This window comes from Telopea speciosissima, chromosome 8 (genome assembly GCF_018873765.1).
Source record: "Telopea speciosissima isolate NSW1024214 ecotype Mountain lineage chromosome 8, Tspe_v1, whole genome shotgun sequence".
NCBI classification, from domain to species: Eukaryota; Viridiplantae; Streptophyta; class Magnoliopsida; order Proteales; family Proteaceae; genus Telopea; species Telopea speciosissima.
In genome coordinates, this window is record NC_057923.1 from 19,748,882 (window position 1) to 19,768,904 (window position 20,023).

Below are 20,023 nucleotides of genomic sequence, written 5' to 3' on the forward strand. Positions count from 1 at the left end.
CACAACAAGCATGCATTCATAAATTCATTTCCCTAGGTGCATATCCTAACATACTTTCATACTATAAACATACATGCATAGTTTGCAATTACAATGGCACATCCAAAAACAATCCATAAAATAAGTCGATTGCCTAACTCAATCACCTTCATTCACGAGTTAGTGATCTAATCCAAAGTCTTTGTACCACATACTAGTACGCCTCCGAGCAGGGTGAGATAACCTAGAATACGTGTACGATGTGTGGTTAGGTCGGTGTTTAAGTCCACAAGAGAGGGGCCCCACAGAGGTGTCCCAAAGTACTAAAAAGGAACAGCAAACCCCCACTGGCAGGAGGCTTCTGCCTGTCCTTCATGTCGGTCCTCGGCAATAGCCAACCGACAGAAGGATCTGGGGTCCACCGGCAGAAGCAACCCAGATGCTTCCTGCCAGTCCCCTGTTCTAGTTCCTGCCGGTCTTGCTGTCAACACCAATCCGAGATTGGTTTTGGGTTCCATGGTTTGTGGCTCAACGGGGGCATACCCCAGGGTCTTATGAGGTTCTCTAGCCATGAGAACCATCTCCATTCAAGGGGTTAGGGTATCAACCCCATTGGATTTAAAATCTCTATTGTTTTCTAGGGTTTCTACTCCCAAACATGGAAGGGTGAGTACATGGAGATGTATATAGGGTAAAAGGACTCATTTAAGATCCTCAATGTAACCTAAACCATAACCCTAGGAGAAGCATTCCCAAATCAATAGAAAACCCCCAATATTACTAATCCTAAACCTAGGGTTCACTCATAAGAGTAAGGATTCCAAATAGGGATGGAATGGTGGTTACAATAGTACATTTGGCTTTCATTTAGTAAGAATGATACCTTCCATTAATGGCTTCCTGATTTAGGTGGGTGGAGTTCCATTAATGGTAGCTCATTCCAAATCTAAAGCTAGGAGGAAGTAAATGAAGGGAGAGGAATGAGAATCATGGTGAGGTAGCTACCCTCCATAGCTAAATCATTAAGGTTAGCCATTAATGGCTTTTCTATTAGGTAGTTCATGGCATGTTCAACAAATCTAAACCCTAGGTCTTAAATAGATAAAATGAGAGAGAGAGAGAGAGAGAGAGAGAGAGAGAGAGATGAGAGATTACACTCACCAAGTGGGAGAGCTAGGTTTGGGTTTATGCTCAAGCTCCATACCTCTTCCTTCTCTTTCTTCTTCTCAACTCCTCTCCACGATTTAGGATTTCTATTTGTGAGGAATGGGTGAATAGTGACTAGGATCCCTATTTAGTTCTCATGGGTATAATGGCCTGTTTGGATAGACATAATTCCCTTGGTCCAATTATTGGGGTTTGTTTGACTAAGTACTACCCTAAGGTCCCATTTTAAGTCATTGGGCCTCTTATCCCACTAGGCCCATAATCCAGGTTCTAGTTCTAATTAGGAGGGTTCTAAAGTCTTAAGCCCAATTTAGTATTTATATGATACTGATCATGCTTAAGCATTTCTACCAAAAAAAAGAAAAAGATCATGCTTACGCATGAAATATGTGAATAGTAGCTTACCCCAGTCATCTATAAATGGTATAATAAACCGGTATGGGCCTTGCGAGTCCGCCTGCGGAGGGTATGACAAGAATACTCCCTTGTCGACAAAAATTCTCCTTGTCTTTGTCGATGAATCTATCCTTGATGACTTCCCCTGTGCTACGGTTGACAATCTTATATGATGGCTTAAGTGTCATCGCCCACAAGTCCCTAGAGTATTCCGCTTCCGGTTCTGCACACAAGGTTTAACCGTTTAAATCAAAATGGGTTCCAAATTAGACGAGTTTTTAATTAGATCGAACTTTAAACTGGGTTTAATAATTATACTCTTCGTAACTTGCTCAGGAGAGTAAGAGTGACTTCATTAGGAAAGTGGTTTGGTTCTTTTGATTTTTTAACGATTGAAGCGTGGTAAATCCTAATATGTGGGATGTTGAAATATTAATTAGGACCGAGTTTCCCTCCATCCCATTCACCGAGGGACGTGAGAAGGTAGGAATGAATATCGGGAGGGTATTTTGGAATATACTAAAACCCTAGGAGGGGGTTTGTGAACCCTAGGATGGTGGGAGAACCGTCCTCTATGAGTGGAGGAAAACTTTGTCCACATATTAATGTTGTTAATTAACTGCCTAATAGGCTAATACAATAGACCCCACATTGTACAGTAATGAGATACAATATATTGGATGGTGGAAAGGAGTCCTGTAGAGGTTCAAAACACAAAAAAAACTCATAGATGATTTTCTTAGATTTTGAGAAACAAAAGTGCAAGAAATTCCCCCCAAACATGCAATGTGGTGAATAAATGCTTGACAGTGGAGAATATAGTTGAAAATCCATGTTTTGACTTGGACGAGTCACCCGAGTTGAGTAAAAAAAAAAAATCAACCCATGGTCAAGAATTATGTAAACTCGGTGAGTATAAAATTTGTTCCGAGTTGTCTTGGTTCCACCATGACCCATTGATTTTACCCGAGTCAAGAAATTCGATCAGTCTGAGTCCTCTTTTTCATTTTTTTGGCTTGCATTAGTTTATCAGCTGCTCCATAGATCAACCATTAGATCGAATCCTCATCCCATCAGTGGCGGTGAATTTTTCCGAAGATAGTGCTTAGAGAAGTTTAGATAAGCTCAGAGAAACTAGTCCATGTTGAAGCAAAAATGATTCAATTATTCTTCTCGTAGCAACCATATGTAGCCCTCTCCCGGTAATCTCAGTGTCCCATTGAACTCTCAAGTATAGCTGCCCCCGGTATGTTGAGCCAAAATGCAACAAATCTTTTTCACCTCCCCCTCCACACCTCTTCCTTCTCTTTCTTCTTCTCAACTCCTCTCCACGATTTAGGGTATCTCTTTGTGACGAATGGGTGAATAGTGACTAGGGTCCCTATTTAGTTCCCGTGGGTATAAGGGCCTGTTTGGATGGACATAATTCCCTTGGTCCAATTATTGGGCGTTGTTTGGCTAAGTACTACCCTAAGGTCCAATTTTAAGTCATTGGGCCTCTTATCCCACTAGGCCCATAACCCAGGTTCTAGTTCTAATTACGAGGGTTCTAAAGTCCTAAGCCCAATTTTTTTTTTTTTATTTTATTTTATTTTATTTTATTTTTTTTATGAACACAGTAGGAATAACTTAAATAGCTAAGAAAAATACATAGTGTTTAGCTTGCGCATAGGAAGCAAGATTCAGCGCAACTGCTAAACAGAACTAGTCTTTGAACGTAGTGAAAGTGACATCAAGGGATCTATTACTTATATACATTATGTCCTTAATAGAATACCAAGGGCATAGAATCTTAGTTGGAGATGAAAGAACATCAGCGATCATTTGGTTAGAGCACCATATTTCCTTAATCTTCAACCCCATGCGGGCTGCATGATCTAGACCAGTTTTGATACTGTACAATTCTGGTTGCAAGACCGTAGAAGACGTAATATACCCTGTAGCTAATAACAAAAACCTTCCATCCATCAAAAAAATATACGACCAACCTGCCAGTCTTACTCCTAGGATCTGGATTCCTACACACTTTAGTATTTATATGATACTGATCATGCTTAAGCATTTCTACCAAAAAAAAACAAAAAAAAAAAGATCATGCTTAAGCATGAAATATGTGAATAGTGGTTTACCCCCAGTCATCTATAAGTGGTATAGTAAACCGGTATGGGCCTTGCAGGTCCACCTGTGGAGAGTATGACAAGAATACTCCCTTGTCGATAAAATTCTCCCTGTCTCTGTCGATAAATCTATCCTTGATGACTTCCCCCGTGCTACGGTCAACAATCTTATATGATGGCTTGAGTGTCATCGCCCACAAGTCCCTAGAGTATTCCGCTTCCGGTTCGGTACATAAGATTTAAATCAAAACGGGTTCCAAATTAGACGGGTTTCAAATTAGACCGAACTGTAAACTGGGTTTAACAATTATACTCTTCGTAACTTGCTCAGGAGAGTAAGAGTGACTTCATTACGAAAGTGGTGTGGTTCTTTTGACTTTTTAACGATTGAAGCGTGGTAAATCCTAATATGTGAGATGTTGAAATATTAAGGACAGAGTTTCCCTCCACCCACGGTGAATGGGATCCCATTCCCCGAGGGGCGTGTGAAGGTAGGAATGGATATCGGGAGGGTATTTTGGAACATACTAAAACCCTAGGAGGGGGTTTGTGAACCCTAGGATGGTGGGAGAACCGTCCTCTATGGGTAAAGAAAAACTTTGTCCAAATATTAATGTTGTTAATTACCTGCCTAATAGACTAATACAATAGACCCCACATTGTACAGTAATGAGACACAATATATTGGATGGTGGAAAGGAGTCCTGGAAAGGTTCAAAACACAAAAAAACTCATAGATGATTTTCTTAGATTTTGAGAAACAAAAGTGCAAGAAACTACCCCCCAAACATGCAATGTGGTGAATAAATGCTTGAGAGTGGAGAACATAGTTGAAAATCCATGTTTTGACTTGGACGAGTCACCCAAGTCGAGTAAAAAAAAAAAAAAAATCAACCCATGGTCAAGAATTATGTAAACTCGGTGAGTATAAAATTTGTTCCGAGTTGTCCTGGTTCCACCATTTCCCGTTGATTTTACCCGAGTCAAGAGAAATTCGATCAGTCTGAGTCTTCTTTTTTTGTTTTTTAGGCTTGCAGTAATTTATCAGCTACTCTATAGATTAATCATTAGATCGAATCCTCATCCCATCAGTGGCGGTGAATTCTTTCGAAGATAGTGCTTAGAGAAGCTTAGAGAAGTTCAGAGAAACTAATCCATGTTGAAGCAAAAACGATTCAATTATTCCTCTCGTAGCAACCATATGTAGCCCTCTCCCGGTAATCTCAGTGTCTCATATTGTCAGCCAAAATTGCAACCTAGACGTGAGGGATCGCAATATCTTGTGAGGTTTTAGAATTCCTATCGTGATGCAAAGCTGAGGTTTGATTTCTTTGTAGGTTGGTCCTTGTTTATGTGGGACTAAGTTTCCTTCCACCCAAAAAGGACGGTTCATCCAACCATCCTAGAGTTTTTGTATATTTCAAAATACCCTCCTATACCTTTTCCCGCCCCCTGAATGAAATCCCTTTCACCATGGGTGGAGGAAACTCAATCCTTTTTCATGTGCCTCTCAAATACAGAATTCAATTTTTAAAACCTTCTATTGAGACTTGAGAGTAACTTGGAGAGCCCAACTAACACTTTCCGCTCTCTGTCTCCCTCCTCTGAGAAATGAGGAGAGAGAGAGGAATATGCTGGCACTCCCTCCACTCCCGGACAAAGCATATTGTCTAGAGAGAGATCAACTTAAAATCTGAATCACCATACAAAAACCACCACTCATTACAATCTCTATTTCTTTGTTTTTTTTCAAGAAATGGGACTTGCAGGTCAGCAACTCAATGATAAGAAATTCAATAATATATAAAAAAAAAACCTCAGTTATAAGAAATTCTTATTGCATTTGATTCACCACTCCTCTAAGTATAAAAAGAGAATGGAAGGCCAATCAATATGGTGATGTGAATGATTTTTTGTTGGTAAGATGGTGATGTGAATCATTAATATCTTATTTTCCTTAAGACCGATCAATATGGTGATGCGAATAATTAATACCTTATTTTTGGATGGGGGTGGGAAGGGGAAACCCTTAATATGGTGATGTGAATGATTAATACTTTTTTTTTTTTTTTTTTTTTGGAGGGGGAGGGGGTGGGTAGGTGAAAAACTCTCAATATGGTGATGTGAATGATTAATACCTTATTTTCTTATTTTTTGTTTTTTTTTTTTTTGGGGGAAGGGAAAACCCCAAGTGATCCCTACTACATAAAATGCACAATGCAATTTTCAAGCTACCAAATCTATACTTTCATCCATTGTAAGATATATGGTTGGGAGTTAACTTTTTGGGATTAGCGTGTGGATTGTGTGATTACTAAAAAAATATGATATTTGGTTGGGTCCAATGCTAGGATTAGCGGTGCCAAGTTGCTTGAGGATCTGTTTGGAGTGATGGTGGTATGAGATCATAACCATTATTGTTAGGTAGTTGTCTATAAAGAGTGTGATTAAATGTATTTATTAAAAAAAATGAATCGCCTCTAGATTTTGAAGTGGGCGAGTCCAGACAGAAAACCTGATTTTCCAAATTATGATGGAGAGTGGAGGAATTGTTATCCCTTCCAATTCGCTATCCCCTTCAATTCCTCTAATTCCTCACATGGGGGCAAAAATGACCACCTTACCCCTGCCTAAAAACACTATCCAAGGTGGGGTCCATTCCCTTCTATTAGAGGAATTGGAGGTACCCGTAAATTGAAGGTGATAATTATTCAGAGTGGAGAGTGTTTTTTTTTTTTTTTTGGGTCAAAGAGAGTGGAGAGTGAAAATTGCTAATACTTAATAACCCTACAAGGGAATGGAATTTGGGCCTACATGTAACAAAATAACTACATGGAGAGGGTTTCTCATGTCGACAATGTGGAGAGAGACACTGTGGAGAGAATCTTTTCCCTACAACAATCGTGGTGGGGGAAATGATTTCATCTAATAAAGAGTTCATATAATCAGAGAGGAGAGAGAGTGTCAATATAAGACCCACATGATCAAGGTGTATGAGGATGTAAGAAAACATCCCACTTTTCCCCCATTACTAAAATACCCATATTGACAAACAACCTTTCTTTTCTTTTCTTAATATCCACACATAGCCTAAAAGTTGTCCCCTCGAATCGGACTCCTCTATGCTGCGGTAGGGCATCCGGTGCACATTGGACAGCCAAGAGTACCTGAGTATGCAACCCCATCTAGTATCGTGTGTGGGGTTGCAAGCCCGAGTGCTCCTGACAGTCAGGTATGCACCGAACACCCTACTGCCATAGGCGAGTCGCCCCATGCCTATCTAATTAATGGTCGCCTGTGTGTTGGGTTGTGTGCCCGAGTGCTCTAGCTGTCCAATGTGCACCGGACGCCCTACCACCATAGAGGATCCGAGTCCCCTCATGCCTATCCGATTGATGACTGCCCGTGTGTTGGGCTGCGTACCCGGGTGCTCTGGCCGTCCGATGTGGCGCCTAAGAGGATCCAGTCCCCCATGCCCATCCAATTGAAGGCAGCCAGCTCCACACCACCTAGGCAATGGGCCCTAATCCTCAATCACTATACACTTTATTATTTTATGGGGTTCAGGGTTGCCCGCGCACTGTAATTCCCAATTGGGCGCCGCTGCCCGCGCGGGCAGAGGATCTTGTTTCTCACGTTTAAAAGTTATCTTGCCATTTGCTCCACAACCTTTATAATTAATACCTTTTTCTCTTCAACTTGGAAATCTGGTGCGCTGAGCACAGAGGAAGATAGCGTTAGAAGTTAAAACAATAGAACCAGTCCTTATTTGTCGCCTTTTCTGCTACCACAATCCTCTCTTCTCCTACTGCGCTATATTTACAACTGATTGTGGGGAAGATTCCCCTTCAACGGGTTTCTCCAATCTCAAAACCCTAATTTTTTTTAGGGGTCTGGTTTTGGGAGGAGAATTAACGATGGTTTTCTACTTCAAAGCCCGGCCAGAGGCTGGCGATTATACCATCTTCATGGGATTGGACAAGCACGAGAACGAAGAGCTCATCAAATACGGATTCCCCGAAGATATCTGGTGAGATAACTCTTTGATTCCCTTTGATCCTTGGCTTCAATAATCCAATTTAAGTGTTCTATCGATTAAATTCACTCCCCCCTCCCCTCTTGAAATTTTCCATGGATTAATAGCTCCTAAGTTTGTTTTCTATGGCATGAATTTCCATTTAAGACTGAAGATTCATGTTCACACGATTGAAGTTATAATTTTTACTTGTTACGTTTGAATTCATATAGGTTTATGTAAGTGTTCAGAACTTTGCTTTTCTGATGCTGCGTAACGCAATTACTCTTGTGTGTTTCATAGTTACTCCGTCCAAGCTGTCTGTTTGAATGTATTTTATTTATTTATTTATTTTTATTTTTTTTTTTTTTGGGGGGGGGGGGGGGTCCCTTAGTTCAGAACACTCCCCTAATTTCTAGTTTGGTTTTGTAAATTTTTTCTTGTGTTTCCTTTTACATTCTATAATTGCTTATGGTCTCCATCAGCCATCTCACAATTTTGTGTTATTCTTTGCAACTATCTCTGTATTTCCTTTATTTTTGGTGGTAAAGATTATTACATATGTTAACAATTCTATGCACAGAAATCATTCTTAACCGTGTTATTCTCACTACGTCATCCCCCCAAGACATCATACAGAAACTGGGGAGTAACACCTGCACAAGAGATATAACATTCACATATTGAATCCCTTAAGATTCCATGTTTTCTCGGTTGGGTAGTAGTTCCAGTTCACCACGTCATGCATTTTTCCAGTTTAGTGCTGTAAATGGCACTAGTTCTATTGATTTGGCCTCTTCAGATTTTGAGCAAATTTGCAAAGGAGCCCCACTATGTAACTTTGACTGCTTTGAAGTAAACCAGGGTGATATACTTATGACCCAGGTGGATATAACCATGAAATTCAAAACTATTTGTAGGGATAAGTAGTTAAGTTGACTTTAACATGGAACCTGCTTGAGGAGAATTAGAGCAATTTAAAGAGTACATAGTGAATAGAGTGGAATCATTTATCTTGCTCACTTTATCTCCGTTTTTCCTGTTGTGCCAAATAAATTGTAACGATCTTCATTTAACATAAGAAATGTATGTTTATTTCATGTATATCTCCCTTTTAGAATGTTTTCTGAAGAACCTCTTAATTGCTTCCTGACAAAAACGGCTGTGTCATTTGTCTAGCTTGTTATACCGACTATGTATGTTGTCTCATTAGACTCCTGTAGTCTTATCGAATGTAGTAACTATTATTTCTTTCAGTATTTCAAAATTGATATAAATTAGAAACATTTAGTACTTCATGTATGGTTGGGGTTTTATTGGATCCCGCTTTCCCTCACCACACCCTATATTGAGAACGGTTGGGGCAGTGATGAGTTTTTGTTTGTAATTTAGTGGTGATAGGGTTGGTTTGGTTCCAGTAGCTAGGATATGGTGGTACAGGAATGACTAGCCACAAATAAAAAGGAGAAAAGAAAGAGAAGAATAAGACTATTTACAAGAGGGGAAAAAAATCTGACTTCCATTTTACTTACAGTCACCAATAATTTCTTTCCAATGATACCTGAAATCTGCATAGTCAACATTACCAGAAAGGACCTGTAACTGAAGTCCATAAGAATAGTGTCAAATAATTTCTGAGAAATGCACTCATTTATAATGGCTAGCTAATTAGTAATTACCCAAAGCTGGGAACCAATAGCCTGCTATGGTCTAGAACAGCAGGTCTCTCAATAACCATCCAAAAGAGCAATATCAGCAATCTGGTCAAAGGATGATCAGATAGATCTGTTTGCAACTCTGATCACAAGGCCTATTACGTGTGTGGAATGGGTTGCTAAAATTACAAGTGAATCCGACAGTTAGATTGGGAAAAATCAAGAGGTTGTGATGACTAAAATTAGAAATATAAGGTTAGAATCAGCAGAAAACAGCAACTTAAGTAAAGAAATAGCAAGCCTAAAAATAGAAAATAAGGGAATGAAAATAGAAATTAAGGAACAAATTAGTATAGAAAATAGAAAGTAGCTGGACAGAATTAGAAACGAAGCCAATAATGCTCTGTATGGCAACGTTTCTGTTCTAAAAAATCGATTCTGGGTCCAACACAATTTTTTATGTTTATGTGTTTTTGGATTGATTCTGGGTCCTTTAATACTGTATGGTAACACTGGAAAAAAAAATTCTGTAACTGGGAAAAAACAGAAACCTGTATGGGTCGCACTTAACATAATCGTTTCTCTTGTTTACAAAAAAATTACATAAAATGCCACCTGCAGAGATGGGTTTCCACAGAGGGTGAAGACGAGTTGTAGGGATGGGTTTTTGCCTTCGATTCATCCACCAGAGCAGAGGTTGGAGTCCTTCGCTTCGATCGTGCAGAGTTTGGAGTCGCTGGCCTCGATCGCACAGAGGTTGGAGTCGCTGGTGTGAAGACGATGAAGTACACCTTTGATTCAACCACAAGAAGGCTTCGATCAAGTAGAGGTTGAAGTCACTGGCAAGAAGACGACGAAGATTACCTTAGATTCAACCACAAGAAGGCTTCAATCGTGCAGAGTTTGGAGTCTCTGGCCTCAATCGCACAGAGGTTGGAGTCGCTGGTGTGAAGACGACGAAGTGCACCTTCGATTCAACCACAAGAAGGCTTCGATCAAGTAGAGGTTGGAGTCGCTGGCAAGAAGACGACGAAGATTACCTTAGGTTCAACCACAATAGGGCTTTGATTGCGCAGATCTTGCCAGTCATTGGCTTTGATCGCGCAGGGGTTGAAGACGCTGGTTACTTGAAGACAACGAATTGCAAGGATTATGTGAACGAAGACACCGGTTTTTATGAGTTTTATGTTTTGTGAGGCAAAACCCAATAATACTCCTCTTGACTTAAGTTCACAACTTGTTTCTCCGCCTTTTCATAGAATCGATTCTCAAGGGTGAGAAATACCAATTTGGTGTTTCTCAAATGAGGCACAAACCTATATCCATATTCAGGTTCATTTAAAAAAAAAAAAAAGGACCAGTGATGCCATACAGTTTTCAGCCTATTTCTGTTCCAAAAAAATAGAAAAAACATCAGAAAAGGTTTTTTAGAACGTTGCCATACAGAGCCTAAGGTGCTATCACAGGTCTATTTGAAGGTAGTGAGCTACCAACAGTTTGAGGGAGCAATGGATGACATAAAATCAACTACAACACCAAATCTGTCCAAAATTTAAGAAGGAACTCAGACACCAGTCAGTGGACAGAAAAGTACTTCAGAGAGCAAACAAAATAAGAAAAGTAGTATGCGTAAGACTGAAGAATGGCCCATATAACCCATTAGGCACTCAAAATTAAACATATTAGTCAATACTTGGTCGATTTTGATGGCCTAGTTTGCTGCTGGCTTTCTTGCTCTTTGAACTACATCAATATGTTGCAGTCTTGTCTGCAGAGACACGGTAATCCTTCCCCCCCTCCAAAGCATTATGAAGAAAAGTTAGGTGACATGCTGCTGAGTAGTCGTTTGTTAGAGCTAAAGGCATTGTGATGCCAACTTGCCGCTAGTTATGTAATAGGAGCTGGAAAAATGAAAAGCTAAGTGAGAAGGGATGGACAATTGTTCTAAATTGTTTTGGTCAGTAAGATGTGGATAAGGAGATTATGACAATTCAGCCTTGTTTTTACATAGATTGGGTATTTGGAGTCTTCATGCCCCTTTTGATAAGATGTCCTACTATTAGTATTTTATCTTTGCAGGTTGCCTCTTGGAAAAAGAAAAGCTTCTTCGATACGAACTACTTTCACCAGCTAGAAGGGAAAAACTGAGGTTCAAATTGCATAGTATTTTGTGACTATTTTTTTTCCCAGATAACAAGAGAGGAGCCATATTTACACGATAGAATATCACACCACTACTAGGTGCCCTCTTTCCAGCATCCCAGACAAGGCATAATGTAATAGAACTGGGCTATCCATCCAAGTACATTATTCTGGACTTGTTAAGATTTGAAGCTTATTTGCCTTGACTGTTATATTTTAAAACTTTCTTGTTTGCCTTTCTTATTTTCCCATCATCCTTAGTTGCTCCAATGGAGGCTAATTCAAGTTTTCAACTACTTTCCTTCTCGATCTATTCATCACTATGTTTGGGTTTCAAGTCCTGTTGATATAGGACCATGGGCATACAAGTTATGATTAGACGAGTCTGTCTTTATAACAAGGTAGCATAGCAGCACCAACAATTTAAGGTGTAGAACCATTTCCACCAAGAAGCGCTTCAATTCTCTTAGCAATAAACTTCATTCAGTTTCAAAACATCGTATGTGGGTATCAAGGACCATATCTTCATGCACTAGTAGATCTTTCCTTGTGAAAATAATACCATTTACCACTCTCTTTTGCCTTCCGTAATCGAAACTTCCACTGAAATCAGGAACCAAAGAGGCAAAGATTATACAATTATTTAACTGGAAACCTAATGCATTAAACAGAGCCAACATGGAATGTAACACTTAGTTCTATGCATCAGGTTTCACTCTTTGTACTATGTGTCATTCTTTACTAGGTGAATTTGAATAATTGGTATTTTCCAAGTAATCATGATTACTATTGGTACTTCACTGAAGAGGGAATCTTTGCATATGTCTGTACATAGCTTCTTTTAGCATATTTTAGGGGTTATATTCTTTGCCAGGTATGGTGCACATGCCAAGGTTTTTGGTCCTGGTTTTGCCAGGCCACGAACCCAAGTTTTGCTGTGATCTCGGCGAATTGGTGTATTTTTTTCCCGTCTTGACTCGGTGGTGGGTTTCAGTGGCCATATGGCCAAGATAGGTCTTGAAACTTGGCATTCACCCTATTTTAGGCCTTTTAAACACAATGGAAACTTTAGTTTTTACAAATTCAAACCCAAAATGGTACTTTGACTTCGGACCCTAGGTTGGTAGTCTATGGCGTACGTGATCTCTATCCTAGGCTATTCCACACAATATTTAGAACACAATCAAATTAGAGGTGTAAAACAACTTAATTAAGCATTAGGCATCATATTCATAATCATACATTGTGATGGTTTGACGGTTTGTTAATAATTGTTAGAAACTTGGAAAGAGACAGATTTAACAAATACAAGTGTTAGTGTGTAACAAGTCCTACCATTTGAGAGTAGCTAGTACTGAAACGAGTGTCGGGCTAGATCATCAAAGCGACCATGTTGTTGTTGTTGTTGAATCAAGCTATACTCTGATTGAATCACAAACATTGGCCACGACATATTAAGCTGTTCTTGAGATGCAAAGCAGCTCCCTCTCTTGATGTTGAAGCTTCAATCTTGAACCTCCAAGCTTTAATCTTCAGTTGATGTGAGATTTGCCTAAAAAAAAGAGCACCAAAACCCTCACCTTCAAGTGTTTTTCCTTCACAGCAGACCGAGAGAGGCAAGGTTTTGAGTTAAGGTCAAAATCTCACCCAGAGGGTGCCATTTTATGGTTTGGTTTGGTTTGGTTTCGATCTCGACTGAGATCTTGCACAAATCCTGTATTGCCTACTGTCTCGTCTCGAGACTTCACGCAGCCAAGATACTTTCGAGATCTCGCCGAGATCTTGTACTATGGCAGATGCTTGGCCTTCAAGGATGAAAGAAGCTAGGTCTTTGGAAATTTTTAAAGGTGTTGCATTCATTGCCATGCTGCTTACCTCTTCAGGTTTTGGAAAAATTAACTAGGTCAAAGGTGATTTCTTCTTCAAAATCACCGATCTTCAAAATCACCAAGTAATGGCGTGCTGTTATTATTAGGGAAAATTGTGTACACACTAGCAGGATGTAATGGAATATTACAAGCTATCTGATGTTGTACCGTCCTCCTCTCTCTCTCTCTCTCTCTCTCTCTCTCTCTCTCAATGCCCCACACTGCCCCTAGCCCCTACCCTCCCTCTCCTCATTCTAATCTCCCCCGTCTCCAGCGCAGAAACTCACGCCCTACACTGCCCCCTAACCTCCCACCCCTCTCTATCTAGTCTCCCCCATCTCCGACCCTGCAACTCACGCTCCACACTGCCTCTCTCTCTCTCTCTCTCTCTCTCTCTCACACACACACACACCTCGACCCTCCCCGACCCTGGCCCTGCTCCCCCTCTGCTCTGCCCCCACAGCCGCTGCATCTCATTTTGCAAATCGTCCCCTGAATCTGTGATATATCATGTCATTGCATAATGCTATTAGTTGCATCAATGAGAAACTTCTCTCCCTCCACCAATTACTTTAATGAATGAAAACCGATTCTCTTGCAACTCATGGAGATAATGGCATCTATATTATTAATGGAAACAATTTGCATCAACCATTTCAGATTGGGAAGAGAATGGAGGGCGTTGATTACATATTTTTCTGATTATAGATAGCAAGACCCCAACTTGCAGACTTGCAGTCTGACAGAGAATCGGTATTGCAGTCGGACCAAACAGCAAGACTCCCTCTTCCCTGCCCCTCTCTCTATTTCAAGTTGTTTCGGCCAGATGAGAATCACAAAAAACGAGAAAAATAAATAAAAAGCCAATACTATTGTTATGTTTTTCAACTGGAGACAAAATATATGAGACGTCGGTGGGTTGGGAACCTTCGACTGAACCTATATTTCTTCTCTGCAAACATTCTCCGACTCTCTGTTATGTATTTCCCAATAAAGTAAAAAAAAATCTCTATAATGGTTCAAGAATGCCAATACTGTTTTTCCAACATATCTTCTCGAATTTTCTTAAAAAATCTGTGTTTAGTTTTCTTCTCTTTCATGTTTGATTTGAGATTGCTTCCAGATTCGAGTGTGTGTGTGTTGGGGCATGGAGTGTTCGGGTGCAGGGCAGGAGGAGGTGGGGTCCATGGATTCTCATGATCCAGAGAGGGAAATGGAGGAGTGGAGGTGATCTCAATTGTTGACTTAAATCTCAAAATTACATTAGAAGCAGAGATGGATCGACAGTGGTGGAGTGGTGGGGAGGCAGCTTGGGACTGGGCTTGGTGGTGGGAATGATGAGAGAAAGCAGCATCGATGGCATCTGGGTTTGATCTATGTAGTTGTTCCAATGATTCTCTCCTCAAAGCTGCCCTCTAAAATCTCTCCCTCAAACAAGGAGCTTGGAAGCCCTTTACACATAGTTGCAGGTCTGGTGAATAAGAGTATGGAGCACTCGGTCTGATGATCCATTAAAACATACGTTGTCCTTGTTGTCTCCGGCATGTCCATCACTCTTTGAGCTGCTCACAATTTGCCACAAACCCGACACCAAAGATCTTCCTATACTGCCTCTGATGACAACCGATGGCCCCTTGAGAAGGGAAGGGGTTTGGTGGGGCGGGGCTGAGGTGAGGGAGTTGCAGGGGTTAGGGATGGAGGCGGGGCATCGTTCTTCTGCCGGATAACGCAGGGAGTGTAGCAGGTTGCAGCAAGTGGGGAGAGAGAGGGAGTGTAACAGGGTGGAGAGAATTGAGTTACAACAATGAATTGGTTGAACGGATGAGATGGAGGGAGGGGAATCCAACAATCAATAAGGTGCTAGCATGTACAATTTCGTTATACACTGCTAGTGTATAGATCCCTCTCCCTTATTATTATTATTATTCTTTTGCATAGTCAGTCTTTAATCTCCTTTTCCTTCTTAGTTATCTCTTCTCGACGCATCTTTTTTGGCCATAGCATTATGATTTTGTAGAGTATCACTTGCTTAGTTTTCCCTTTTGATCCCATTACCTAACACTTCCAACTACATGCACTAGTTTTTAGGTTTGTCCCAAGGAAAAATGCAGGTGTAATTCTGCCAGTCAACTATGACAGAAGGGGGAATAATTATGGGACAATGTGAAATCATACATGGAATAAATTAAACAACTAAATTATTTATTAGTTGTAGAGAAACATATATATTTTTTCATTTTTCATAGCTATTGAGTGATTTGTCTTTTCTTTGAACCGTAAGTGCAGGGGGAGCCAGCTTCTACGCATATGGCCTTCCATTTGTGAAAGTAGGAACACTATTTGTCTTTATATGAATAGTTTAGATGTATCTTCTTAATTTAAACTTGCACTGTGATTGTTTATGGCAGGTTCCATGTTGATAAAATGTCTTCAGCCCATGTTTATGTGAGACTGAACAAGGGTCAGACCATTGAAGATATCAGTGAAGGTTTATTGGAAGATTGTGTTCAGCTTGTCAAAGCTAATTCTATCCAAGGTAAAACATATGTGTTTCTGATATTGGTTGATGTTATATTTAGATATTTCCTAAGTTCATGATAATTCTGCTTCTATATTTGGGTAAAATTATGCATGTTGCATGACCAACTGTTTCATTTGACATTTTTGGCTACTTGGCAGGCAACAAGGTGAATAATGTTGATGTTGTTTACACTCCTTGGTATAATTTGAAGAAGACGGCTTCAATGGATGTTGGGCAAGTTGGTTTTCACAACCCTAAGATGGTGAGTAGAGGCTTCTATTTTCTGGATTTATGAGATGCTCTATGGCTTTTCTTTTAATTTTTTAGCAAGACTTAAATGGAACAAGTTAGGAAGTAGTTGTTTGTCGATTCTGACCATTGTTCTTTGGTGCAGGTCCGAACCGTGAGAGTTGAAAAGCGCATAAATGAGATAGTTAATAGAATGAACAAGACAAAGGTTGAAAGGAAGCCAGACTTAAAAGGTAAAATCGGCTTAGGTGAAAAAGAGTTGGTTTTACTCAATAGTCGATGATGCTTTTATTAATTAATATTGCTACTTAGCCTGGTCATTTGGGTTTTCTGCCAGGCTCCATTTGTTTGCAAGTAAAGAGAAATGAAGGGTATTAAAATTACTTTAAAAATAATAGCCTGGTCATTGGTTTTCTGCCAGGCTCCATCTGTTTGTAAGTAAAGGGAAATGAAGAAGTATTAAAATTACTTTAAAAAGAAAATGAGAACTTTTGTAATCATGATGCCCTGTAACTATAAATGTTTCTAGATATGGTAATTAAACTTTTCAGGGAGATTCTTTATTTTCCTATTCAAATCCAAGAAATTTAGTTGAAAACTGAAGTAAAATTTAATTACTAGATTTAGAAAGTTTTTGTGTTAGTTACACAATCATTGTTGGTAATGATTAGAGAAGTTTTCATCTAAGTGTTGCTTTTTTTCTATTCCCTTCACTTTACTTCCAACCAGTGGAACCTCAGTGTTTTGATCACTGAGCCTCAGGTTTCTACGTGAAGAAAATCTGGAGCAGCTTTTGGTCTTCCTTGTATTACTCTTTCCTTGAATCAAGGAATTTCTTCTTAAGTGCATGCCATTCTTATGCTTCTCCCATTTTTTCTTGGATTAATGGTTTAACATCGCTTCAGTTTATGCAGCTGAGCGAGAAGCAGTTAATGCTGCAGAAAGGGCAGAGAGAAAACTCCAACTGAGAGATAAAGTAAGTTCATCTGGATCCTTTTTTGGATGGAATTGATCCTTTTCCATTGGGGAATTCAAGTTTTCTTGCTCTAACGAATTTTGGCAAGTTTAACATAGGAGGCCTATATAACGTAGAGCTTACAATCACATATTGACAATATGAATTTTGGCAAGTTTAACATAAGAGGCCTATATAACATAGAGCTTACACAGTCACATATGACATTGGTTGTCAAGCTAAAAAGAACAAAGAAGAATTTTTTTTATCCCAAATTTTAATCTTTCCCGTTGAATCTTGACTAGTATGCTCAGTTCAGTGTATATTGGAGAACTAAAATGCCCTTGTTACATAATAGTCTTTCCAAATTCTGTAGCCAAGCCAAAGTTCGTACTTTTGACTGGGCGGAGTCAATTTGTTGAGTATTGGTGCTTGTGACTCAATTTTTTCATGTGCTATCTCATGTGGCCAGAACAACCAGAGCTTGGGGTTGTATTTGGTAAAATTTTGATTTTCAAGAGCATGCTTTGGGGAATCATTTCTGTGATCCTTAAAATTAACTCTTACAGTAATTTTGTTCTGAGAAGGTAAGTTATGGTGAATTTATATTCACTACTTATGTTCCCTACAAAAACTGAAGGGATTGTTGTGGATGGACCTGAGTTCTCTTCCTAGCTCATGTTGAGTTTTTTTGACAGTATGCTATTGAATGTCATGCCCTTCACTGTTTTTTTTTTTGGCAAATTTGTCCTTCCCGTTGTGTGCCTTGGCACTACGGTTAAGTTGTGTTATTGCAACCTGTTGGATGCGGGTTCAAAACTTGGAAGCAACCTACTCTGCGAAGCAGGGGATAAGGCTACGTACATTTGCCCCTCCCAGACCCCGCAGTAGTGGGAGCCTTGTGCACTGGGATGCTCTTTTTATTATTTTTTTAATGTTTTCTTACAAACTTATCAATGATCTACAGAAACGGCGAGAAGAGATTGAAAGGCTTGAAAAAGAGAAACAGTCAGAGATAAGGAGTTACAAGGGCCTAATGGTCCAAGAGAAGATGACCTCTAACAAACAGATTGCATCAACGACCAAGTCACTGCAAGAACTGGAAGAGGATTTCATGTAATTCCAGCAAAAAAACTCAATGGCTTATTTCCACGAGGAATCTGCCAGAAAAGAGAAATCTGTAAGTTCCTGGTTCTGATATGTTTCATTCATGCGCGAATCTATGTGACCACCCTCTAATTGGTTGCCGGTGGGAAAAGAGACTTGTCAAGCAGAAGATGAATCTTACATATTGTCCAGTTGATTTATGTCTCTCTTAAGACTTGAATAATGGGGATGATTGATGAACATGACAATAGTATTGTTTTATTGATTTTATGCAAAAGTCCTGATTGATACTTGTTGCTTCAAGCCTTCTCTTTGCAAGATACCATTAAAACGTCACTTTATGGTTTCCTTTACCTCAGCCTTTTTCTTTTGAGTATGATAGGTAATCATCGTTGATGTCATTTTAGTGTACTAGAAGACTGGTTGTACATTTTGGCTTTGTCTGCTCCGCGAGCTGGTCAAGCATTTGAGTAGCACTTAAATTTATCTTTCCTTGCTTCATTGCCTTTCTTTTTTTGCTTTTTTGCCAAAAGTTTCAAGTGGATCTAGAAAATTTTTTCAAATAAGATGTTTGTAGGTGTGTCAGCAATTGAGGGTGCTTGCTTCTTTCTTAGACCTCTTAAATTTTCTGTAGTTCAATTTGTCAGTCTCTCTCACTCTGGATGTGCAACTTACGTTGAAAGGAAAGCATATCAAACTGCTGAAGGCTGTTAGCTATGGATCCTCTTGTTGGATAGATGCTTGTTGCAAGAATTTTTAGATACCATTGGCGGTGTCATAAACAAACTTTGCCAGGATCAAATTACAATTCTAATTCTGGATTCTGGAATCAAATTAACTTTAGAAGCATCGCTTAGGGAAGCATATGTTCAACTAGATTATTGTTGTTCAATTTCAGAATCATAATCCATACTTCAGGTCCAGGCCAATTCCAGATTAGGGAATCAGTATGCAATCCAAAATATTTGCAGTTTTAGCATTTGGATATCTTTACTGCGGTGCTATAATTTTGAAACACTGAAAATGCAAAATTTTATCGATGGCATCCTTTGCAGGAGGGGACTTGTACGATTGGTTTTTTATTTCCAAAATAGAGTAAAAAGATGTGCTACTTCGAATCAATGTCAAATAAAATATAATTTTCCAACACTTCAAATTGGGCAGGTGGAGCTATCACGGTTCGGAGAAGCAATAGTTTTCCTCTAACAATCCTTAAATCTTCAATCAATCCTTGACGTATTTCTTTAAAACTTAAAAGGAAAATTTTATAGGACAGTCATACGACTGGTTATGATGTATGATGCAGAATGTTAGGAATCCAGTGTAGCAGAAATGAGGATATTGAGATGGATGAGTGGCAAAACTAGGAAGGATAAAGTAAGAAATATTGTTTGAGGTGGCATCCATGTTCAACAGAGACCTTTGGATCTCCCAATACAGAGAGGTGATTTGATTCAAATTGAATGAACAAAAAGAACTAGGGGTAGACCTAAAATGGTTTTAGGAGAAATGATGAGGAAAGACATGCATAACTTAGGCATTGTAACAAGTATGACTTCAAATAGAGTTGATTGGAGGGAAAAGATCCATTTAGCCAACCCCATTTAATTTGAATAAAGTTAGTTGTTGTTTCAATCAATCCTCAAACTTCACCCATAAAAATAATAATAATAATAATAATAATCCTCAAATGTTTATATTTAAATGTGAATGTTTCAAAAGTGCTTCATTCTAATGCGAAAATTTTCAACCAAAAAAAGCTTAAGACTGCTCCCTTAAAGGCCCATAGTTTTTAATGGCTTTAAAATCCTTCCAATCCGACTAACAAGTGGACAAGCCTACAAAATTGGCA

The 20,023-nt window shown here is 39.3% G+C and overlaps 2 protein-coding genes across 3 annotated transcripts in view; one reads left to right on the plus strand and one right to left on the minus strand.

Moving 5' to 3' along the window:
• The first annotated feature begins 1,645 nt into the window (after positions 1–1,645).
• Positions 1,646–18,474, plus strand: LOC122671477 (coiled-coil domain-containing protein 25-like). 2 transcript variants are annotated; one of them, XM_043868715.1, is made up of 7 exons: positions 1,646–1,652; positions 7,500–7,689; positions 15,748–15,875; positions 16,019–16,122; positions 16,255–16,342; positions 17,015–17,085; positions 18,032–18,474. In XM_043868715.1, the coding sequence occupies exons 2-7, from the start codon at positions 7,577–7,579 to the stop codon at positions 18,182–18,184; spliced, it is 657 nt and encodes a 218-aa protein (XP_043724650.1). In that variant the 5' UTR covers positions 1,646–1,652; positions 7,500–7,576; the 3' UTR covers positions 18,185–18,474. The 2 variants fall into 2 exon arrangements, with proteins under 2 accessions (XP_043724650.1, XP_043724651.1); XM_043868716.1 differs by lacking the exon at positions 1,646–1,652 and having other exon boundaries at positions 17,024–17,085.
• Positions 9,177–20,023, minus strand: part of LOC122671476 (elongation factor 1-delta-like) — a 37,231-nt gene continuing 26,384 nt past the window's right edge. The window contains exons 8-9 of the mRNA XM_043868712.1: positions 10,544–10,547; positions 9,177–9,190 (exon numbers count right to left, since the gene is read on the minus strand). Of these exons, the coding sequence (XP_043724647.1) occupies positions 10,546–10,547 (2 nt within the window). The 3' untranslated portion in view covers positions 9,177–9,190; positions 10,544–10,545. The remainder of the gene's footprint in view (positions 9,191–10,543; positions 10,548–20,023) is intronic.